This window comes from Oncorhynchus kisutch, linkage group LG29, assembly GCF_002021735.2.
Source record: "Oncorhynchus kisutch isolate 150728-3 linkage group LG29, Okis_V2, whole genome shotgun sequence".
Lineage (NCBI taxonomy): Eukaryota > Metazoa > Chordata > Actinopteri > Salmoniformes > Salmonidae > Oncorhynchus > Oncorhynchus kisutch.
In genome coordinates, this window is record NC_034202.2 from 17,592,720 (window position 1) to 17,611,817 (window position 19,098).

At 43.7% G+C, this 19,098-nt stretch overlaps 1 protein-coding gene across 8 annotated transcripts; it reads right to left on the reverse strand.

Moving 5' to 3' along the window:
• Positions 1–1,196: 1,196 nt before the first annotated feature.
• On the reverse strand, positions 1,197–19,098 carry LOC109874047 (mediator of RNA polymerase II transcription subunit 15). Of its 8 annotated transcripts, XM_020465791.2 has the most exons (19): positions 18,860–18,888; positions 14,394–14,497; positions 13,793–13,880; positions 12,262–12,313; positions 12,121–12,147; positions 11,833–11,997; positions 11,112–11,410; positions 9,767–10,084; positions 9,454–9,558; positions 7,822–7,932; positions 7,097–7,221; positions 6,834–6,964; positions 6,417–6,551; positions 6,267–6,330; positions 6,101–6,167; positions 5,763–5,923; positions 5,358–5,524; positions 3,450–3,548; positions 1,197–1,734 (listed from the first exon to the last, which is right to left on the reverse strand). In XM_020465791.2, the coding sequence occupies exons 2-19, from the start codon at positions 14,468–14,470 to the stop codon at positions 1,598–1,600; spliced, it is 2,328 nt and encodes a 775-aa protein (XP_020321380.1). In that variant the 5' UTR covers positions 14,471–14,497; positions 18,860–18,888; the 3' UTR covers positions 1,197–1,597. The 8 variants fall into 8 exon arrangements, with proteins under 8 accessions (XP_020321380.1, XP_031664640.1, XP_031664638.1 ...); XM_031808780.1 differs by having other exon boundaries at positions 6,834–6,961; positions 11,112–11,997; positions 18,860–19,098; XM_031808778.1 differs by lacking the exon at positions 18,860–18,888 and having other exon boundaries at positions 6,834–6,961; positions 11,112–11,407; positions 14,394–14,718.

Here is a 19,098-nt window from a genome sequence, read left to right on the forward strand (position 1 = left end):
ATGGTGCCAAGTGTGCTTATGTCTGCATAACGAGGAAGTAGGGGAAAAATGGCAACTTCTATTTCTGGTCTAGCGTTTGATGACGAGATACACTGCCCAGCCTTAATTAGAAAGAGATTCTCATGATTAAAATGGTGTCCAATTAAAAAAATTAAAATATACACATTGCGAGATATTTGGCAAAATAGACAGACATACCTATATTTCCCTATAGTAAACAATGGGACAACCTCAGAGTAACATTTTGTTGTTTACATTTGAACTATAAACAACGTGAGCAGGTAGGTCTCCATTGCCAACTATAGCGAAGCTGCCATTGTGACATAGTACAACAAAATGGGATTAGAACGTTCTGAAGGCGAGTTGGTGCCACAGTGTTCAATAGAACTAATAGGAGCTGGCAGGGTGAAAAAAGCCCCAAAATAAGGCCTGTGATTACTTCAAAACCAAGGCTGGGATATATGGTAATATTATGAAACTGGGCTCCACCACGGATGCAATGAACTACATTTTATTATAAAAAAGCATTGTTAAAAATGTCATGTGTCCACAGAGGATCAGGCTGAGAAACAATGCATTGAGGGACTAGCAGTATAGCAGGCCCAGCCCACACTAACAAAAGTACATACTCCTACCATGGCCATTGAAGGACTTCCAATAAATGACCACTGACTGAATGCTAATTTATAAAGTTTAAGTTCAATGTACATACATTTATATTTCTCCCTATTAAATGTATTTTGGTGTGGCGTTGTTGGTCAAGTTGTATTTTGTCTTATGGATGTACAGGTAACTGCCAAAACAAACACCATCAGTGTCTTAAAGTAGGGTGTTAGGCCACAACAGCTTCAACAAGTGTCTGGAACTCTACTGGAGAGATGCGACACCGTTCTTACAAGACATTTCATAATTTGGTGTTTTGTTGATGGAAAACACCATCTCAGGTGCTGCTCCAGAATCTCCCATAAGTGTTCAACTGTGTTAAAATCTGGTGACAGACACCATTTAAACCCCCTGTAATCCTTTGAGACACCTATTTCCAAGACACTGAGATCACTTCTAGCCACAGTAGCCAAAACAATGAGCTACTGGGCACTGTATACATGACCCTAAACGTGATGGGATGTTAATTGATTAATTAACTCAGGAACCACACAATTGTGGAAGCACCTGCTTTCAATATACTTGATCACTCATTTACTGAAGTGTTTCCTTTATTTTGGAAGTTACCTGTATCTAGGTTCATGAAAACACAGATGAACAGAAAAGTTTTTATTCATGAGAACAAAACAAAAATCCCTTATGAGTGTATATATATACACACACACACACACACACACACACACACACACACACACACACACCAAAGCTTCACACTGCAACATGTTCAGTTATTTGTTTTACATTTTCTCAACTCAAAATTCTTTACATAACTCATCCCAAATGGACCTTCTCATAATACAGTTTGTATAGAACCCTCAGCAGCACGCCCTAGTGATAGGGGAGAGCTGGTGCTCCAAGATGTGGTAGCCCACTCCTTCCAGTTTGCACTGTCTTAGTGATAAATTATGCTGGACAGGTGAGGTGAGCTTCTTGTCTATGCTGCTGAAAGACAGGCTTGTCTGACACTCTGGGCCCAAGTATTGAGAAGTGCAGTCACTGAGTGCTTGTCTGGGAGCTGTAGGAGCTTGGAGGTCATATTTCTGTGAACGTTTTGTAGGAAGGGGTTAGCACCTGGAGAGTAGAGGAAGACAAAGTAAAGCATAAATCAACTCAAATGCATTGAAACCTGAGACAAGCTAAAAAAATAAATAATATATGTCACATTTTAAACTGTCATGGTAATGTTGAGCTACTTTCTCCATTACACCCAAAGTTACAGAGTCAATTTGACTAATACAGTGCATTCAGAAAGTATTCAGACCCCTTGACTTTTTCACATTTAGTTACATTACAGCATTTTTCTAAAAACTGATTAAATTGTTTCCCCTCTCAATCTACACACAATACCCCATAATGACAAAGCAAAAACAGGTTTGGACATTTTTTTAAATGTATAAAAAATAAACGGAAATACATTTACATAAGTATTCAGACCGTTTACTCAGTAGTTTGTGAAACACCTTTGGCAGTGATTTCAGCCTCGAGTCTGATGCTACAAGCTTGGCACACCTGTATTTGGGGAGTTTCTCCCATTCTCTGCAGATCCTCTCATGCTCTGTCAGGTTGGATGGGGAGCATCGCTACACAGCTATTTTCAGGTCTCTTCCCCAGAGATGTTAGAACGGGTTCTGGCTGGGCCACTCAAGGACATTCAGAGACTTGTTCCGAAGCCACTCCTGCATTTTCTTGGTTGTGTGCTCGGGTCGTTGTCCTGTTGGAAGGAGAACCTTCGCCCCAGTCTGAGGATTTAATATCTCTGGAGCAGCTTTTCATCAAGGATCTCTGTACTTTGCTCCGTTCATTTTTCCCTCGATCCTGACTAGTCTTCTAGTCTCTGCCGCTGAAAAAAATCCCCACAGCATGATGCTGCCACCCCCATGCTTCACCGCAGGGATGGTGCCAGGTTTCCTCCAGGCGTGACACCTGGCATTCAGTCCAGAGTTCAATCTTGGTCTCATCAGACCAGAGAATCTTGTTTCATGTGGTCAGAGTCCTTTAGGTGCCTTTTGGCAAACTCAAAGTGGGCTGTCATGTGCCTTTTACTGAGGACTGGCTTCCGTCTAGCCAGTAAGCATAAAAGCCTGATTGGTGGAGTGCTGCAGAGATTGGTTGTCCCATCTCCACAGAAGAACTCTGGAGCTCTGTCAGAGTGACCACTGGGTTCTTGGTCACCTCCCTGACCAAGGCTCTTCTCCCCCGATTGGTCAGTTTAGCCGAGGGCCAGCTCTAGGAAGTGTCTTGGTGGTTCCAAACTTCTTCCATTTAAGAATGATGGAGGCCACTGTGTTTTTGGGGACCTTCAATATTGCAGAAATGTTTGGTATCCTTCCTCAGATGTCCCTTGACACAATCTTGTCTAGGAGCTCTACAGACAATTCCTTCAACCTCATGGCTTGGTTTTTGCTCTGACATGCACTGTCAACTGTGGGACCTTATATAGACGTGTGTGTCTTTCCAAATCACGTCCAATCAATTGAATTTACCACAGGTGAACTCCAATCAAGTTGTAGAAACATCTCAAAGATGATCAATGGAAACAGGATGCACCTGAGCTCAATTTCGAGTCTCATTGAAAAGGGTCTGAATACTTATGTAAATAAGGTATGTGTTTTATTTTTAATACGTCTAACAACCTGTTTTCACTTTGTGTGTAGATTGATGAGTTTTTTTTTTTTTTTAAACCATTTTAGAATAAGGCTGTAACATAACAAAATGTGGAAAAAGTTAAGGGGTCTGAATACTTTCCGAATGCAATGTATGGGTACAGAGAAGCCAGTGTGTCTTACCATACACTTGCCCGTCGTCTGCCCACTGAGGGCTCTGGTCTGGGTAGTCTGCTGGGATGCTGAGCTGGAGAGGAGGCACACTTGGCAGGTTCTTATCATCTGGAAGAGAGAGGCAAGGAATAACGTCAGGCTTCAATTTATTTTATATTTGAGAGAGAATAGTGAGATTTCCCCCGGTCTTCATCTCTCAATAACCTACACTAGCGGTTGGCCCATAAGTGATCGACTCAGCCATGCCTTCTTGCCCATCCAACATTTCCTCATCTCCCAGCCCTTCTAATGCGACTAGCCCCGATACTCCTCCCACTTTCCCCCCTGCTCCGCTACAAAGTTTCTCCCTGCAGTCTGAGGTGCTAAAGGAGATCCTTAAACTTAACCTCAAAAAACACATCTGGGTCAGGTGGTTTAGATCCTTCTTTAAGGTTCCAGCCCCTATCATCGCTGAGCCTGTCTCTCCTCTCTGGGGAAGTTCCCATTGCTTGGATGGGAGCCATGGTGCGTCCTTTATTTAAAAGGGGGAGATCAAGCTGATCCTGTTATAGGCCAATTTCTACTTTGCCCTATTTATCAAAGTGTTGGAAAAATGTGTCAATCAACTGACGGGCTTTCTCGATGTCTGTAGTATTCTCTCTGGTATGCAATCTGGTTTCCGTTCAGGTTATGGATGTGTCACTGCAACCTTAAATTTCCTAAATTATGTCACCATTGCCCTTGATTCTAAGCAATGTTGTGCTGCTATTTTTATATAAAGTAGACCATTCCATTCTTGTGGGCCGGCTAAGGAGTATTGGTGTCTCTGAGGGGTCGTTGCCTGGTTTGCTAACTACCTCACTCAAAGAGTGCAGTGTATAAAGTCAGAACATCCGCGGTCTCAGCCACTGCCCGTCACCAAGGGAGTACCCCAAGGGTCAATCCTAGACCCCATGCTCTTCTCAATTTACATCAACAACATAGCTCAGGCAGTAGGAGGTGCTCTCATTAATTTATATGCAGATGATACAGTCTTCTACTCAGCTGGCCCCTCCCCGGATTTGGTGTTAAACGCTCTACAACAAAGATTTCTTAGTGTCCAACAAGATTTCTCTGCCCTTAACCTTGTTCTGAACACCTCCTAAACAAAGACCATGTGGTTTGGTAAGAATAATGTCCCCCTCCAGTGTTATTACTACCTGAGGGTTTAGAGCTTGAGGTAGTCACCTTAAACCAGTACTTGGGAGTATGGCTAGATGGTACACTGTCCTTCTCTCAGCACATATCAAAGCTGCAGGCTAAGGTTAAATCTAGACTTGTTTCCTCTATCGTAATCACTCCTCTTTCACCTCAGCTGCCAAACTAACCCTGATTCAGATGACCATCCTACCCATGCTAGATTACAGAGACATAATTTATATATCGACAAGTAAGGGTGCTCTTGAGCCAGTCACATTCTGTTAAAGGTCCCCAAAGCACACACATCCCTGGGTCGCTCCTCTTTTCAGTTCGCTGCAGCTAGCGACTGGAACGAGTTGCAACAAACACTCAAACTGGACAGTTCTCAATCTCTTCATTCAAAGACTCAAATCATGGACTCTGACACTTGTAGCTGCTTCGCGTAATGCATTGTTGTCTCTACCTTCTTGCCCATTGTGCTGTTGTCTGTTTCCAATCATGTTTGTACCATGTTGTCGTCATGTGTTGCTGCCATGCTGTACTGTTGTCTTAGGTCTCTATGTAGTGTTGTCTCATGTCATGTGTGTTTTGTCCTATATTTCAATTGCAGCCCCCATTGTAAATAAGAATTTGTTCTTAACTGACTTGCCTAGTTTAATAAAGGTTAAATAAAATAAAATAAACAATTAGCAGAACATCCGCTCCAACTAAAATCGTCCTGCGACTGAATGTAGTTGCCTATCTCAGCCCTTAACTCACCTAGTTTACAGATGAGGTGCACAGTGCCGTTGTTACTGCAGAACGAAGGGTCCAGGTTGACCAGGAACTTGGCATTAAGACGGGCCACCTCCCCCTGCAGGATGTTGGGGATGGTCTGACGGTCATCCTCCTCGTGTTTCCTCTTCCGGGCCGCGATGATGGGGCCCCTGTGGAGTGAAGAGAGAATGGACATGGGTGTCAGATGACGGCCTGATCCCACAGCTTCTGTACTCTTTAATACACTTTCTCTATGCACTGTAGGAAATGAGGATGGTCTTGTATCAACGACAGTGGTAGACAGATCTAAAGCAGGGATGCTCCACAATGCCCGTCGAAAAATACTTTCCCACCCTGACCTAAAGTGTAGTGTTTCTGGACATGAAGGAGTGGTTAGGGTAAACTCACATGATGGGCGGCCCGTGGATGGCTGTCATGGCTGGGGCGAAGGTACGGTACAGGGAATGGTTGAAGACAGGCGAACGGATGTTTGCCATGACGGCATCCAAGAGGGGCTGGCACAGGTACTGCTGCTTGGTGCAGGGCACAGGTGGAGGGGGTGGCGTCGGCTAGAACAGGTTTAGGAAAAAGTCAGTTGTTAAGGAGCTAAATAAGCAAACGTTTTGTTGAATTGTTGATGATTCACAGTCAATGGGTAACCTTTAGGAATTCACAACAGAAAGACATTTTGAAAACCAAGGAGCAATTAAACAGCACAAAGATTATCAACACAGTCTCATGCTCACCACAGCCATATCATTCTTCAGTTTCTCCAGTGCTATCTCACACTTCTGTAAGGTTCTGAGAGGACACCTGCAAGTCCGGGAGAGGAGATATCATTCAATAACCATTGCTGAGACAAACTTGGATGGACACTGACACACATAAGCAACACCACTTGTATTATTTTACCTTGTGTTGGGGTCAGTGAGAATGTTCAGCAGGCTCTTCATCTTACTCAGGTCCTTTTTCCTATCTGTTGGGAACGCAAACTCCCTTTAGTGAGTGGGAACAGCCAAGAGTGGCAAGAAAAGTAAGAAAGAGCATGGTGTGAATGCATACCTTCATTTTTGTCTATCTTGTTGATCATCCTGCGCAGCGGCTCTATGTATTTGGACAGCTGTTTGAGTTTCTCCATGTACTGCTGGTCCTCCTGCTGATTGGCCCCGGATGGACTCATCACTGAACTGGGGTTCCCTTCACGTCACCAGACAACCACGTGGGACAACAATTAGAATCCTCGGGTACATTCAATGTGTTTACATAGTCTTGGGGACACTGGGAAAAGGCTTGATTGGTCTTCCAATATTTGGCATAGAATGTAAATAGAAAATGATACGGTTCCAGACAAATCTAAATCCTACATAGAGCCGATTTAAGAATGTAAACTATAGTAAGGAAAACAAATCCTTACTATAAGGTATGATATTTAGGGGCTAAGGCCCCCACCTCTGCTCCAACGAGGAGTTGGGACAGTACCTGGGGTGTTGAGGGGTCCTGGGGAAGGGACGCTATAGTTCTGGGGGGTGCGTGCGGTGGCTGGGCTATGCGAGGGCTGGGGGGATGGGCTAGGCTGGAAGCCACCTGGCGACGGTGTGGGACCAGAACTGCTGTGAAGAAACGCAATACAGTTGACACCAGAGAAAGCCATTCTATTTCAAGACTAGACCTGATATAAAAATGGCATATTCAAGTCAATAAAATCACCACAAAGGGAGAGTGGGCTTGTCATCTTTGCTCACCTGACTGAGTTGGGCTGGGAGGACGGGGGCTGTGGGGATGGCTGTGGCTGGGGAGGGGGGGGCATGGACTGGGGGGTCTGCACCTGTACCGGCGAGGGCGATGACATCATCTGGTGCTGCTGAACCTATGGAGGGAGTGAAAAGAAAAATTGGGGGCTCACACCAGACGAACCAATCACTGGAGACCCCAGCACATCTTTAGCTGGTTGGATGCTGCATCACGTTACCATCCATCCTAGATAGCAGGGGGAAAAGATCCTTCAGCCATTACACCGACCAGGGCCTGAGTGCCTACTGAGGAAGATAGGAAGAAAATACTTGTCTTACTGGTACTTACCATACACGATGAATACTGGCCAGACGCCCTTACACTGAGCAAAATAAACAACAGCATTCCCAATCACATCTATAGGCCTGCCCTTAATGGATTCCAAATGGGAACCTGCTTGTAGAAGGCACAGCTCTCTTTCCATGAATCCACATACATATCTATACTGAGCATGAGAACAGATGTTTACTATCCGATCTAATTCCACTGGTCTGTGTAAGAAGCAGAAGTGGAGGTTTGGGTAGAGTGGGGATGAGATTTGAGGGATGCACTGAGGGATGAGGGTTGGCATAAGGAAGCACACCAGAGGGACACGGTTTTAGGAGAGGTGGTGGTCACCATGAGGGTCAGGTCAGAGTAGGAAGACTACCTGGTCACTCTACCCTGGCGTAAATACCTGTGGCATTTGCTGTCCTCCCATGGCAGCAGAGTTTGGAGGTATGGCGGGGTTCGGGGCAGCGCGGGGCAACCGGGGTGGAATTTGCATCCCAAGGCGGGGCATCATCATCTTGGAGGACAGAGGGGACAACATACATGTCACAAGCAAAACAAGAAATGCAATGCATTAGCGGAGATGATGCACATGCACGCACAAAAAAAAAATAAACATTCGGACACATGCAAGCACACTCCCAGGAGCAAAATCTGTAAAATACATTACACAAGCAGACATGCACAAACACATGGACGCACACTCATTGACACACAGACAGAGCCACAGTTACAGTCATATCTTAAACCCTGGTGAGAGAGAGACAGCCAGGCAGCGTTGCCAAGCATGTGACCCTGTCTCCGGAACAAACAGTTGCCATGACAACAGTGATGAGGCCAGCCGTGGCTAGTGGGAACATGCACCCTCTCCTCTTTAGGCCAAACCATGCAAGTGTGTATGACAGTTATTTAAATGGCTTAGCTAAGTGCAGTAGGTCAACATTGCCAACTGACTAGAAATAACATAGATCTCAATTTTTGGTTACTAAATGATTCAACATTAATTTATTAAACATTCTAGTCTGGAAACTATTTCAATGGTTTCATCAAACAACGGTTGTGTAGATAGGCATTGCATTTTGAATGGTGGAACCTCACTGGTACCCCCAGTAGGAGGTTTGGCAGGGATTTCCCAAACAGTATCTATTGGTCAATTGGATGAGAGATGGTTGATGATGCCATGTATTTGCATCTACAGTAACAGTAGCGCTGGTAGATGTAGCAGCCGAGTTAAAGAATATTGTTGGTTTGCAGGGCAGAGTAGGCATGCAGTTGCAGCATTCACTGCATGAACAACACACATGCATGGAGGGGGAACAAGACATTCTAACGTTGCTGTGAGGTACAATAAAGAGACATCCTCTGGGAGATCAACTTTATTTTCTCTCAGCAGCCCACCCGTGGGTTTCATTCTGAGAAATGCAGTAGCACACTTCCAGGGATTTTCAATAGGGAGACGTAGCGGGGGGAGAAGAGGTCAAGGTGAGTTCTAGTTTGGTAGAGAAGAAAGGGATGGGGGAAGTGGCTTGTGGAAGTGAATCCTAGCTCCATCCCTATTTTGCTTGGAAGCGATAGAGACAGGAGTACCAAGCCTATCAAGGAATTCTCACAAAGCATCATATTCAAATGACAACAAACTAAATTGATTTCCTGGGTTATGTAGGAGACTCATCATTCAGTTCAAACCAAAGAACCCCTGAGCCTGAGACATCAAGCAGCAACGGTACAATTATTAGAATAGATGCTAACTTAAGTCTCTGTAGGTAACGTTGAGCTATAAAACAAGCATTACTGCCTCCTGGCTATGGCAGTAGCTTAAGTATGGCAACGGGCAACACAGAGAAATATCCTGTGTCTTCCTCAAGTCATTTAACACCAACAGAAGAGCTTGCGACCCAAAATTAAATCAACTGCTGAAATTTCAAAGGGGTGAATCTGAAAGCGTGCACTCACTCCAGGCCAAGCTCAGTGACAGGTGGCAGTCCCCAGTCAGTCAATGAGTCTCACTACACACCAGCTTGCAGTGCTGTGCTCTTACCTGTCCAGGTACTGCTGCAGCTAGCTGGGCCTGGGCTGCCGCCTGTTGGGCTTGCTGCGCTGCCTGCTGGGCCTGCTGGACTTGCTGCTGCTGTATCGCTCTAGCCTGGCCACACAAACAGAACACAGCACATACACACACGCATAGGGAAGCAAGCAAGAGTGGTGTGTAAAAAAAAAGATACTGGAATGGGTGTGTTATCCCAGAGACTCAAGATTACAAATTTAGAGTGGACAATAAAAGGTCACCACTATTCTACAGAGGGTGAATTAAACATAGTTAATATTTTTCCATAACACCACCTCTGCTTTACCTGCAATGCTTGGATCTTGAGCTGTTGCTGCTGCTGACTGAGCGAGCTGATGGGCACGTGCTGTGTGGTCATCTGTCCAGCGAGAGACTGGGGCACCATGCCCTGCTGCTGCTGGGAGTGGGGGGGTAGCTGGGCCGCCTGGGGCTGAGACTGAACCTGCTGCTGCTGCTGGACCATGTGCTGAATGGACTGCGCCTGGGCTTGTGCTTGTGCTTGGGCCTGGGCTTGGGCTTGAGCTTGTGCCTGGGCCTGGGCATGCTGCTGTTGGAGTTGTAACTGAACTATCTGCTGTTGTTGCTGGAGCCTTGACGGGTGCATCTGAAGAGAGATGAGGAAGGCATGTAAATACTTAAATATAGATTATTAGAAGCCCCAAAATATGCTAATTTTATCCTTATATTTGTTTACCAAAAGATCAACCAATTGAACTGCCTTCTGTATGTCTCTGTTAGCTTTTGATGTACATCTAGGCATGCCATCATGGTGGGGATTGGAGCTTATACAGGGACACAAACTGGTGAGGGGCCAAAGGTGAAAAGAATTGTCACAATACCAACATTTTACTAACGATGTGATACCAGGCCAAGTATCACGATACCAAGTAGTATCATGATACCACAGGGTTTGCCCCCCGATCACTTGCTATCCATCCAAAAATGTGAGGCGCGCAAGTAGTTTAAAATTGCCAGCGACATGGTTTATAAAATTATATCAAATGTGTACCAATTAGAGGTAGAAAGGGGGAGAAGGTAGCTCCAGTAAGGAGTGGTTTGGGCTAGAAACATATGGAAAACCTGACTGTCAATGTGCTCCGTTTTTCCTCTATGGCACTAAGAGGTTGGGTGACAGCGAAGCCAACTGCCCTTATTGTTCTTACAGGCGAAATTAAATAATGTCTGCACACCCCAGGTAGCCATCACGGCAAAATAACATTTAAAAACTGATGGAGATGCACAGAAAGAATGGACAGAGAAACAGCTGAGTAGACTAATGGCTGGTTAGGGGATGTGGCTGGCTGCTCACAGCTGTCACGTGATATTGGATGAAGCACTCATTCTGACATGACAAATCTGACATCACGCTCTGAACTCTGATATTCTATTTGTAGGCCGTGTAGGGATACATTCTGTGCTCATTCATTCATTTCGAGAGAGAGAGAAGGTAGTGATCACAGGGAGAAGATCTGTTCGAGGCTCTTTTGTATAGCACTATGGGTGATACACTCTACGCCTGCACACCTTTTGTCCGTTTTTTTACAGCTCTACACAACTCACGTGGATGACCTATTTTGAGATCCAAGCGGCGAACATCGTCAAAAATGGACAAGTTTGCATCCCTGTTATACCTGGTTCTGTTGTTGCTGGTTTTGGGCCTGCTGCTGCTGCTGGTTTTGGTGCTGCTGTTGAAGCTGTTGGTTCTGATGGTGTTGCTGCTGTAACTGTTGCAGCTTCAGCTGCTGCTGGACCTGAAACTGCTGCTGCTGTATGGCTGTCTGTTGTTGCATAGCTGTCTGCTGCTGCTGCATGGCCGTCTGTTGCTGTTGTTGCATGGCTGTCTGTTGCTGCTGTGCCTGGAACTGCTGGAACTGAATGGACTGCTGCTGCTGGGCAATCTGCTGCATCTGCATCTGCCCTGGACCTCCTACTACAGGGAGGATGAGGACAAAACAGACACACATCCTCCAGCTGAGAACTTGGGGAAAGCCCTGGAGGAAAAGCACTACACCTGAGCGTTACTGAGGAAACTGAGTTACTGAGTGTAGAGCAGTGCCTGTGAGCCGAGTTGAGCGGTCGGAAATCCAGCTCACTGCACACAGAGCGCTCCACGTCCATTTCCCCAGCTGCAGTCAAATTGTGCCCGCTCTGCTCCTCGCTCTGCTCCCACTCATCTCTGCTCACATGCTCTGAGCCTCATGGAGGACACAGGAATATGAGTTTGGAGGTCCCTGATCGAAAATCAAAATGTCATGACCAGTAGGCTACTGATCCAATTGTTTCTGTGGGCTAACAGACAGCAGCATTCAAGTAAACATGAATAACGTGAGAACGCTTCAGAAATACACTCACTCGCTTGAGGATTTCCAGCCACACCTGCCATTGCATGCTGACCCATTTGCATCTGACCCATGGTCCCCATGCCACCCATGGGTGCACCAGGTGGCCTAGGCCCCATGGCGATGCCCCCTGGAACCCCTGGAACCCCTGTGAGATTTGTTAGGGCATTCATGGGATCTGGAATAGGGGAGACAGTATATACATTTTACACATGGGTAGCGGCATGAGTAGCTACATAGATATTCTTCTGAATGTCTTTCAGTAAGGGAAAACATATTTAGCAAAATCACAACAACTCACCCAGACCTCCTCCTTGTGCCTTTTTATCTGCAAAACAAAAAATATACCATTACGTAACTCAACTTTACAGAATAGTTGTCTCAAAATATGAACAAGAGTTAGACCTACATTGCAGATAGGAAAAGTATGTGGGATACTTACGAATGTCTCTGAAGTGAATGATCAACCTTGCTACCAGGGACAAGTATTCTTCCTGTTCAGAATTAAACAATAACACCATTATTATACTGAACAAAAATATAAATGCACCATGTAGAGTTGGTTCCATGATTCAACTAATAGATCACAGAAATGTTCCATTTGTGCACACATTTGTTTGCATCCCTGTTAGTGAGCTTTTCTCCTTTGCCAAGATAATCCACCCACCTGCCAGGTATGGCATATCACAAAGCTGATTAAAAAGCATGATCATTACACAGGTGCAGTTTTTTCAACAACACAATGCCAGAGATGTCTCAAGTTGAGGGAACATGCAATTAGCATGCTGACTGCAGGGATGTCCACCAGAGCTGTTGCCAGTGAATGTAACGTTAATTTCTCTACCATAAGCCACCTCCAACATTGTTTTAGAGAATTTGGCTATACATCCAACCGACATTACAACCGCAGACAACGCCAGCCCAGGACCTCAACATCCAGCTTCTTTTCCTGCGGGATCGTCTGAGACTTGCAACCCGGACAGCCGATGAAACAGCGGGCTTGCACAACCCGAAGAATTTCGGCCCAAACTGTCAGAAACGTCCTCAGAGAAGCTCATCTGCGTGCCTGTCGTCCTCACCAGGGTCTTGAACCGACTGCAGTTCAGCGTCGTAACCGATTTCAGTGGGCCAATGCTCACCTTCAATGGTCACTGGCACACTGGAGTAGTGTGCTCTTCAACTGTACCAGGCAGATGGCAGACAGTTTAGTGTGTATGGCGTCGTGTGGGCGAGCGGTTTGCTGATGTCAATATTGTAAACAGAGTGCCCCATGGTGGAGGTGAGGTTATGGTATGGGCAGGCATGAACGAAGGACAACGAACAGAATTGCATTTTATCAATGGCAATTTGAATGTAACAGGATCATGCCATTCATCCGCCGCCATCACCTCGAGTTTCAGAATGATAATGCACGGCCCCATGTCGCAAGGATCTCCACACAATTCCTGGATGCTGAAAATGTCCCAGATCTTCATGGCTTGCATACTCATCAGACATGCTGGTGGTCTGGATCAACATGTACAACAGTGTGTTCCAGTTCCCGCCAATATCCAGCAACCTCGCACAGCCATTGAAGAGAAGTGGGACAACATTCCACAGGCCACAATCAACAGCTTGATCAATTCTATGCAAAGGAGATGTGTCACGCTACATGAGGCAAATGGTTGTCGCACCAGATACTGACTGGTTTTCTGATCCACGCCCCTACTTTTTCTGGGAAGAACAGATGTATATCAGTCATGTGACATCCATAGATTAGGGCCTAATGGATACCTTTCAATTGATTTATATGAACTGTGACTAAGTAAAATCTTTGAAATTGTTGCATGTTACATTTATATTTTGGTTCAGTGTAGATGAGATGGTCATTCTTCACCAATAATTCCAGTTAATTATATAGAATGTTACTGAGTGTTGTCTGGTGATCCATGATGAGGTTACTAGGTGTGTGTAAATTAAAAACGTTCACTCACTCTAGATTTGGCTTTGACATAAACATGATTCTCCATATCATTGCTGGACTTCGTGTGTGCAGTCCCAGCCTTTCTCATCGCCTCTTCACTGAAAAAGAGATTAAGATCAAACGAATGTTGGAAGATTATATATTTTTGCCTGCTGTATTTTGCTAACACACATTCCAGTGATATTATATTCATGGATGATTAACTGCAATTTACTCTAAATGAGGCCAAGAAGAAATGTCACCAGGTCTGTGATGACTATACCTCGCATCGAGCTAGCTAGCTAGCCAGCTAACATTAGCTAGCTAGTTACATAGGAAGCGAAGTAACAATAGCAAAGGCTAGTTTGGCTAACCTTTAGCTGAACGCCAATTAGTTCGTCTCAAAACTTCTCAAACTGCAGGCATTTTTTTATGGTCAAATTAGAACACATGCAGCTAACTGCATCAACCCAGATGATGCATTGCTTACGGCCTCATATCAAGCATGTTCAGTAGCGAAGCTAACATAGATGGCTAACTGGTGTGCTAGCCACTGTCGTGATAATTGCGGAGTAAATAAAATATCACAACGTGAACGTTTACAAAGTTTTAATAAAACTAAATTGTCTCACATTTGTGCAACAACTTTCTGTCGGAATGCAGGGCTTCTCCAATCGCTTTCTGGTCCTGGGACCTCCATTGCAGACATCGTTTTCAGACAAGCCGCAAACGTAGGCTTTGAATGAATGCAGCACCAAAAAGCATAAATAGAAAACATAAACGTACTTCCGGTTTAAATTCTCCATCCATTCAAGAGCTGCTACATCTGCAACAATGTAGCTGTAGTTTTCAAAGACATCTCTGATGAGAAAGATTTTAGTAGTGCTTAAAGTGATAAACTAATCTCTGATTGGAAACGAATACTTTCAATGGGGGTGGTCTTTCAGGAGTAGGCCTCTGAATTTCATGGATCTACAAAACGTTATATTCTGAGTTTGGCAACATGAAGTGAGGCATCTGCATGGGGCTGTTAATCTGAACTGGAAGGATGTACAGTGTACATGTACAAGAGTACATAAACCTAACAGACAGGGGGATTACATATCAAGATTCATTTTCAATTTGGTAAATACTTTTATGGTGCGTATTTCTTTTTTGTTTTTACATTTACTGATCATTTCTAAGTAATATTTAAATTATATCTTAAATAATGTGAAGAGGGGTTTGTTCTCTGCCCACTTCGTTTTATGGATAAAGAATCTTCCATGAAAGATAAACAAATTAACAATGAAAGTTAAATCAGGGTCCATATCATTTGGATCGAAACAAAACAGAATATCAGAGTCCCTCAGATTAACATGGTCGTTTATTTTAAAATAAAATCTTCTAACTCACACCAAAATCTTCTGACATAAGAACAGTCCCCCCAAAAATGGTCAAGAGTCTCTGGGTCACAACCACAAAATACACATTTGTTATCAATAGCTATTTTAAATCTGTGTATGATAAATATCTTTACAGGGTGGATTCTATGAATGAGTTTGTATGATACTTCTTTCACCTTATTAGATATACAATATTTACCAGACAACAAAACTTTGTTCCAGTTTACTTGTCCTAGGGCTGCATTCCAGTACATTTTAGCAGAGGGAATAGCAACATATTGACAGAGTTTCCGTATATACATGCTATTACATTTATAGTTTAACATGTAAATTCCTTCAAATTGAATTGAGGCTACAAAATCCTCAACAGTTGCACTTGGAGTATTGTTATATTCTCATAAATTCTTGATAATCATATAGTTGGCCCTCATTGTTCAATAATTGTTTAACCCAAATTATGTTGTTGTCAATCCAGTTCTGGAAAAATAAAGACTTGTTTTTGTATTTATGTCTTTATTATCTCTGATAGAGTTCAGTGTGTCAAATCGGATGTTGTCCGGGCCTCTGGCAGTCTCTATGGGGGTGCCACAGGGTTCAATTATTGGACCGACTCTCTTCTCTGTATACCTCAATGATGTTGCTCTTGCTGCTGGTGAGTCTCTGATCCACCTCTACGCAGACGACACCATTCTGTATACTTCTGGCCCTTCTTTGGACACTGTGTTAACAACCCTCCAGACAAGCTTCAATGCCATGCAACTCTCCTTCCGTGGCCTCCAATTGCTCTTAAATACAAGTAAAACTAAATGCATGCTTTTCAACCGATCGCTGCCTGCACCTGCCCGCCCGTCCAACATCACTACTCTGGACAGTTCTGACTTAGAATATGTGGACAACTACAAAAACCTAGGTGTCTGGTTAGAGTGTAAACTCTCCTTCCAGACTCACATCAAACATCTCCAATCCAAAGTTAAATCTAGAATTTGCTTCCTATTTCGCAACAAAGCATCCTTCACTCATGCTGCCAAACATACTCTTGTAAAACTGACCATCCTACCGATCCTCGACTTCGGCGATGTCATTTACAAAATAGCCTCCAATACCCTACTCAATAAATTGGATATCACAGATCCATCCGTTTTGTTACCAAAGCCCCATATACTACCCACCACTGCAACTTGTACGCTCTCGTTGGCTGGCCCTCGCTTCATACTTGTCGCCAAACCCACTGGCTTCAGGTCATCTACAAGACCCTGCTAGGTAAAGTCCCCCCTTATCTCAGCTCGCTGGTCACCGTAGCAGCACCCACTTGTAGCACGCGCTCCAGCAGGTATATCTCTGGTCACCCTCAAAACCAATTCTTCCTTTGGCCGCCTCTCCTTGCAGTTCTCTGCTGCCAATGACTGGAACGAACTACAAAAATCTATGAAACTGGAAACACATATTCTTCCTCACTAGCTTTAAGCACCAGCTGTCAGAGCAGCTCACAGATTACTGCACCTGTACATAGCCCATCTATAATTTATCCCAAACAGCTACCTCTTCCCCAACTGTATTTATTTTGCTCCTTTGCACTCCATTATTTATCTCTCTACTTTGCACATTCTTCCACTGCAAATCTACCATTCCAGTATTTTACTTGCTATATTGTATTTACTCCACCACCATGGCCTTTTTTTTGCCTTTACCTCCCTTATCTCACCTCATTTGCTCACATTGTATATAGACTTATTTTTCTACTGTATTATTGACTGTATGTTTGTTTTACTCCATGTGTAACTCTGTGTTGTTGTATGTGTTGAACTGCTTTGCTTTATACTGATCAGGTTGCAATTGTAAATGAGAACTTGTTCTCAACTTGCCTACCTGGTTAAATAAAGGTGAAATAAAAAATATTCCAGATTGTATACCTATAAGGGGATAATTGTGTTTGTAAATGAGGTTCCAAGTTAGAAGTACTTGTTTATGAAAGTTAGCAAGCTTAATAGGGATGTTACCCATATCAAATTCCAGGGACCTCAGTCTATTCAGAATCTATTTCAGGATCTTATGACCTCACCACTAGTTTCCATTACCCACTAGACAAGAGGGTGTTGAAATCGAGGAAACCTGAAAGTGTCCTGAATTCTAGTAGTTGCACAAAGAGATTGCATCACCCAAATAGCCTAAATGCATACATTTCTTTACATCATTAACACAGCATATCTAATGGGTGATTTTTCTTTTGAAAGGGGAAGTGTATTTCAAATGGACCAAGAAAACGGTCTTACTTTGATGTGCATAGGACTTCAGTAACTGGAAACAGATTTGTCTGTCCTTCTTTCCAACACTGCCATATTAGTTGTTATTTTTTGTGTGTGTTTTTATTGATTTTATTGAGTTTCTGTCATTCTTGGATGAGGCATTTGTATGTTGTAATTTGAGTCATTCTGACCCATTTATTCATAATCACCAAATACCTTTATTGCAATAGAAGGCTCTGCCCATTACCTACATCACATACCCCTTCTGTAGTCATATTGGTAAGTTCATCAAGTGACAATGAAACAAATGACCTAGAAGGCATTTTTTGGGAACCAGAACACAAAAATAGTAGATAAATCAGTAGGGTCACAGAAATTCTGTTAATCTTTCTATATGGTATTTAATTTCCCTCTTGGTCAGTGAAGTAGCCTAGGCCTATGTTTTGGAGTCAGCAGATATTATACATTCACATTAAAAAACTCCTGTAGGTTTTCATCCAATTTGTTGCACCAGTGAGCCTTTGCAAGAATGTGGGAATTGGCCGGCGTTAGCCATTAAGAATCAGTGGGTGCAAATCTATTAACATTCAGACTGTGTTGCAGTGATGAGACCAACTCTGTGCCAGTAGCAATCTCAAGAGGTATGTACTCTGAAAACTCTTCTATTTCCAAACCAAGAGAGGAAGATAGAAACTGAATGTGACCAAATGTTATGGTTGACTCACAAAATCTACAAAACAACCTCTCATGCTAATGCTAGTCCTAATGTATTCATGTATTCATGTATTCATTTGCATTGTTTTTTGAAGGGTCTTGGGTGGCAATGTTTCCTGCATTCACATACATCCTGTCCCTTTCAGAATAGAATGCTGAGTGTGGGGAGGCCCAAGTCGATGTGTCATGGTTCTATGCCAGATGACACTTCAGAGGAGCGTGAATGGAGGGGAAGTTGAGGATTGACAGGAATTGAAAATAAGGAAATATGCTGGTGGGGACATCTATTCAATTTTATTGGTCACATACACATGGTTAGCAGATGTTAATGTGAGTGTAGCGAAATGCTTGTGCTTCTAGTTCTGACCATGCAGTAATATCTAACAAGTAATCTAACAATTTCACAACAACTACCTAATACACACAAGTGTAAAGGAATGGATAAGAATATGTACATATAAATATATGGATGAGCGATGGCCGAATGGCATAGGCAAGATGCAGTAGATAGTATAGAGTACAGTATATACATATGAGATGAGTAATGTAGGGTATGTAAACATTATACAAAGTGGCATTGTTTAAAGTGACTAGTGATACATTTATTACATCCAATTTTTAATTATTAAAGAGGCTAGAAATTTGAGTCAGTATGTTGGCAGCAGCCACTCAATGTTAGTGATGGCTGTTTAACAGTCTGATGGCCTTGAGATAGAAGCTGTTTTTCGGTCTCAGCTTTGATGCACCTGTACTCACCTCGCCTTCTGGGTGATAGCGGGGTGAACAGGCAGTTGCTCGGGGGGTTGTTGTCCTTGATGATCTTTTTGGCCTTCCTGTGACATCGGGTGGTGTCGGTGTCTTGGAGGGCAGGTAGTTTGTCCCCGGTGATGCGTTGTGCAGACCTCACTACCTTCTGGAGAGCCTTGCGGTTGTGGGCGGAGCAGTTGCCGTACCAGGCGGTGATACAGCCCGACAGGATGCTCTCGATTGTGCAT

Excerpts from the sequence above, each read along its gene's own strand:
- LOC109874047 (XM_031808775.1), bottom strand. The coding sequence starts at position 14,539 with ATGTTTTCTATTTATGCTTTTTGGTGCTGCATTCATTCAAAGCCTACG. Across the intron at positions 6,965-7,096 it reads TCCCAGCCCAACTCAGTCAG|CAGTTCTGGTCCCACACCGT; the intron begins GTGAGCAAAGAT and ends GTTTCTTCACAG. Across the intron at positions 1,735-3,449 it reads AGACGACGGGCAAGTGTATG|GTGCTAACCCCTTCCTACAA; the intron begins GTAAGACACACT and ends TCTACTCTCCAG.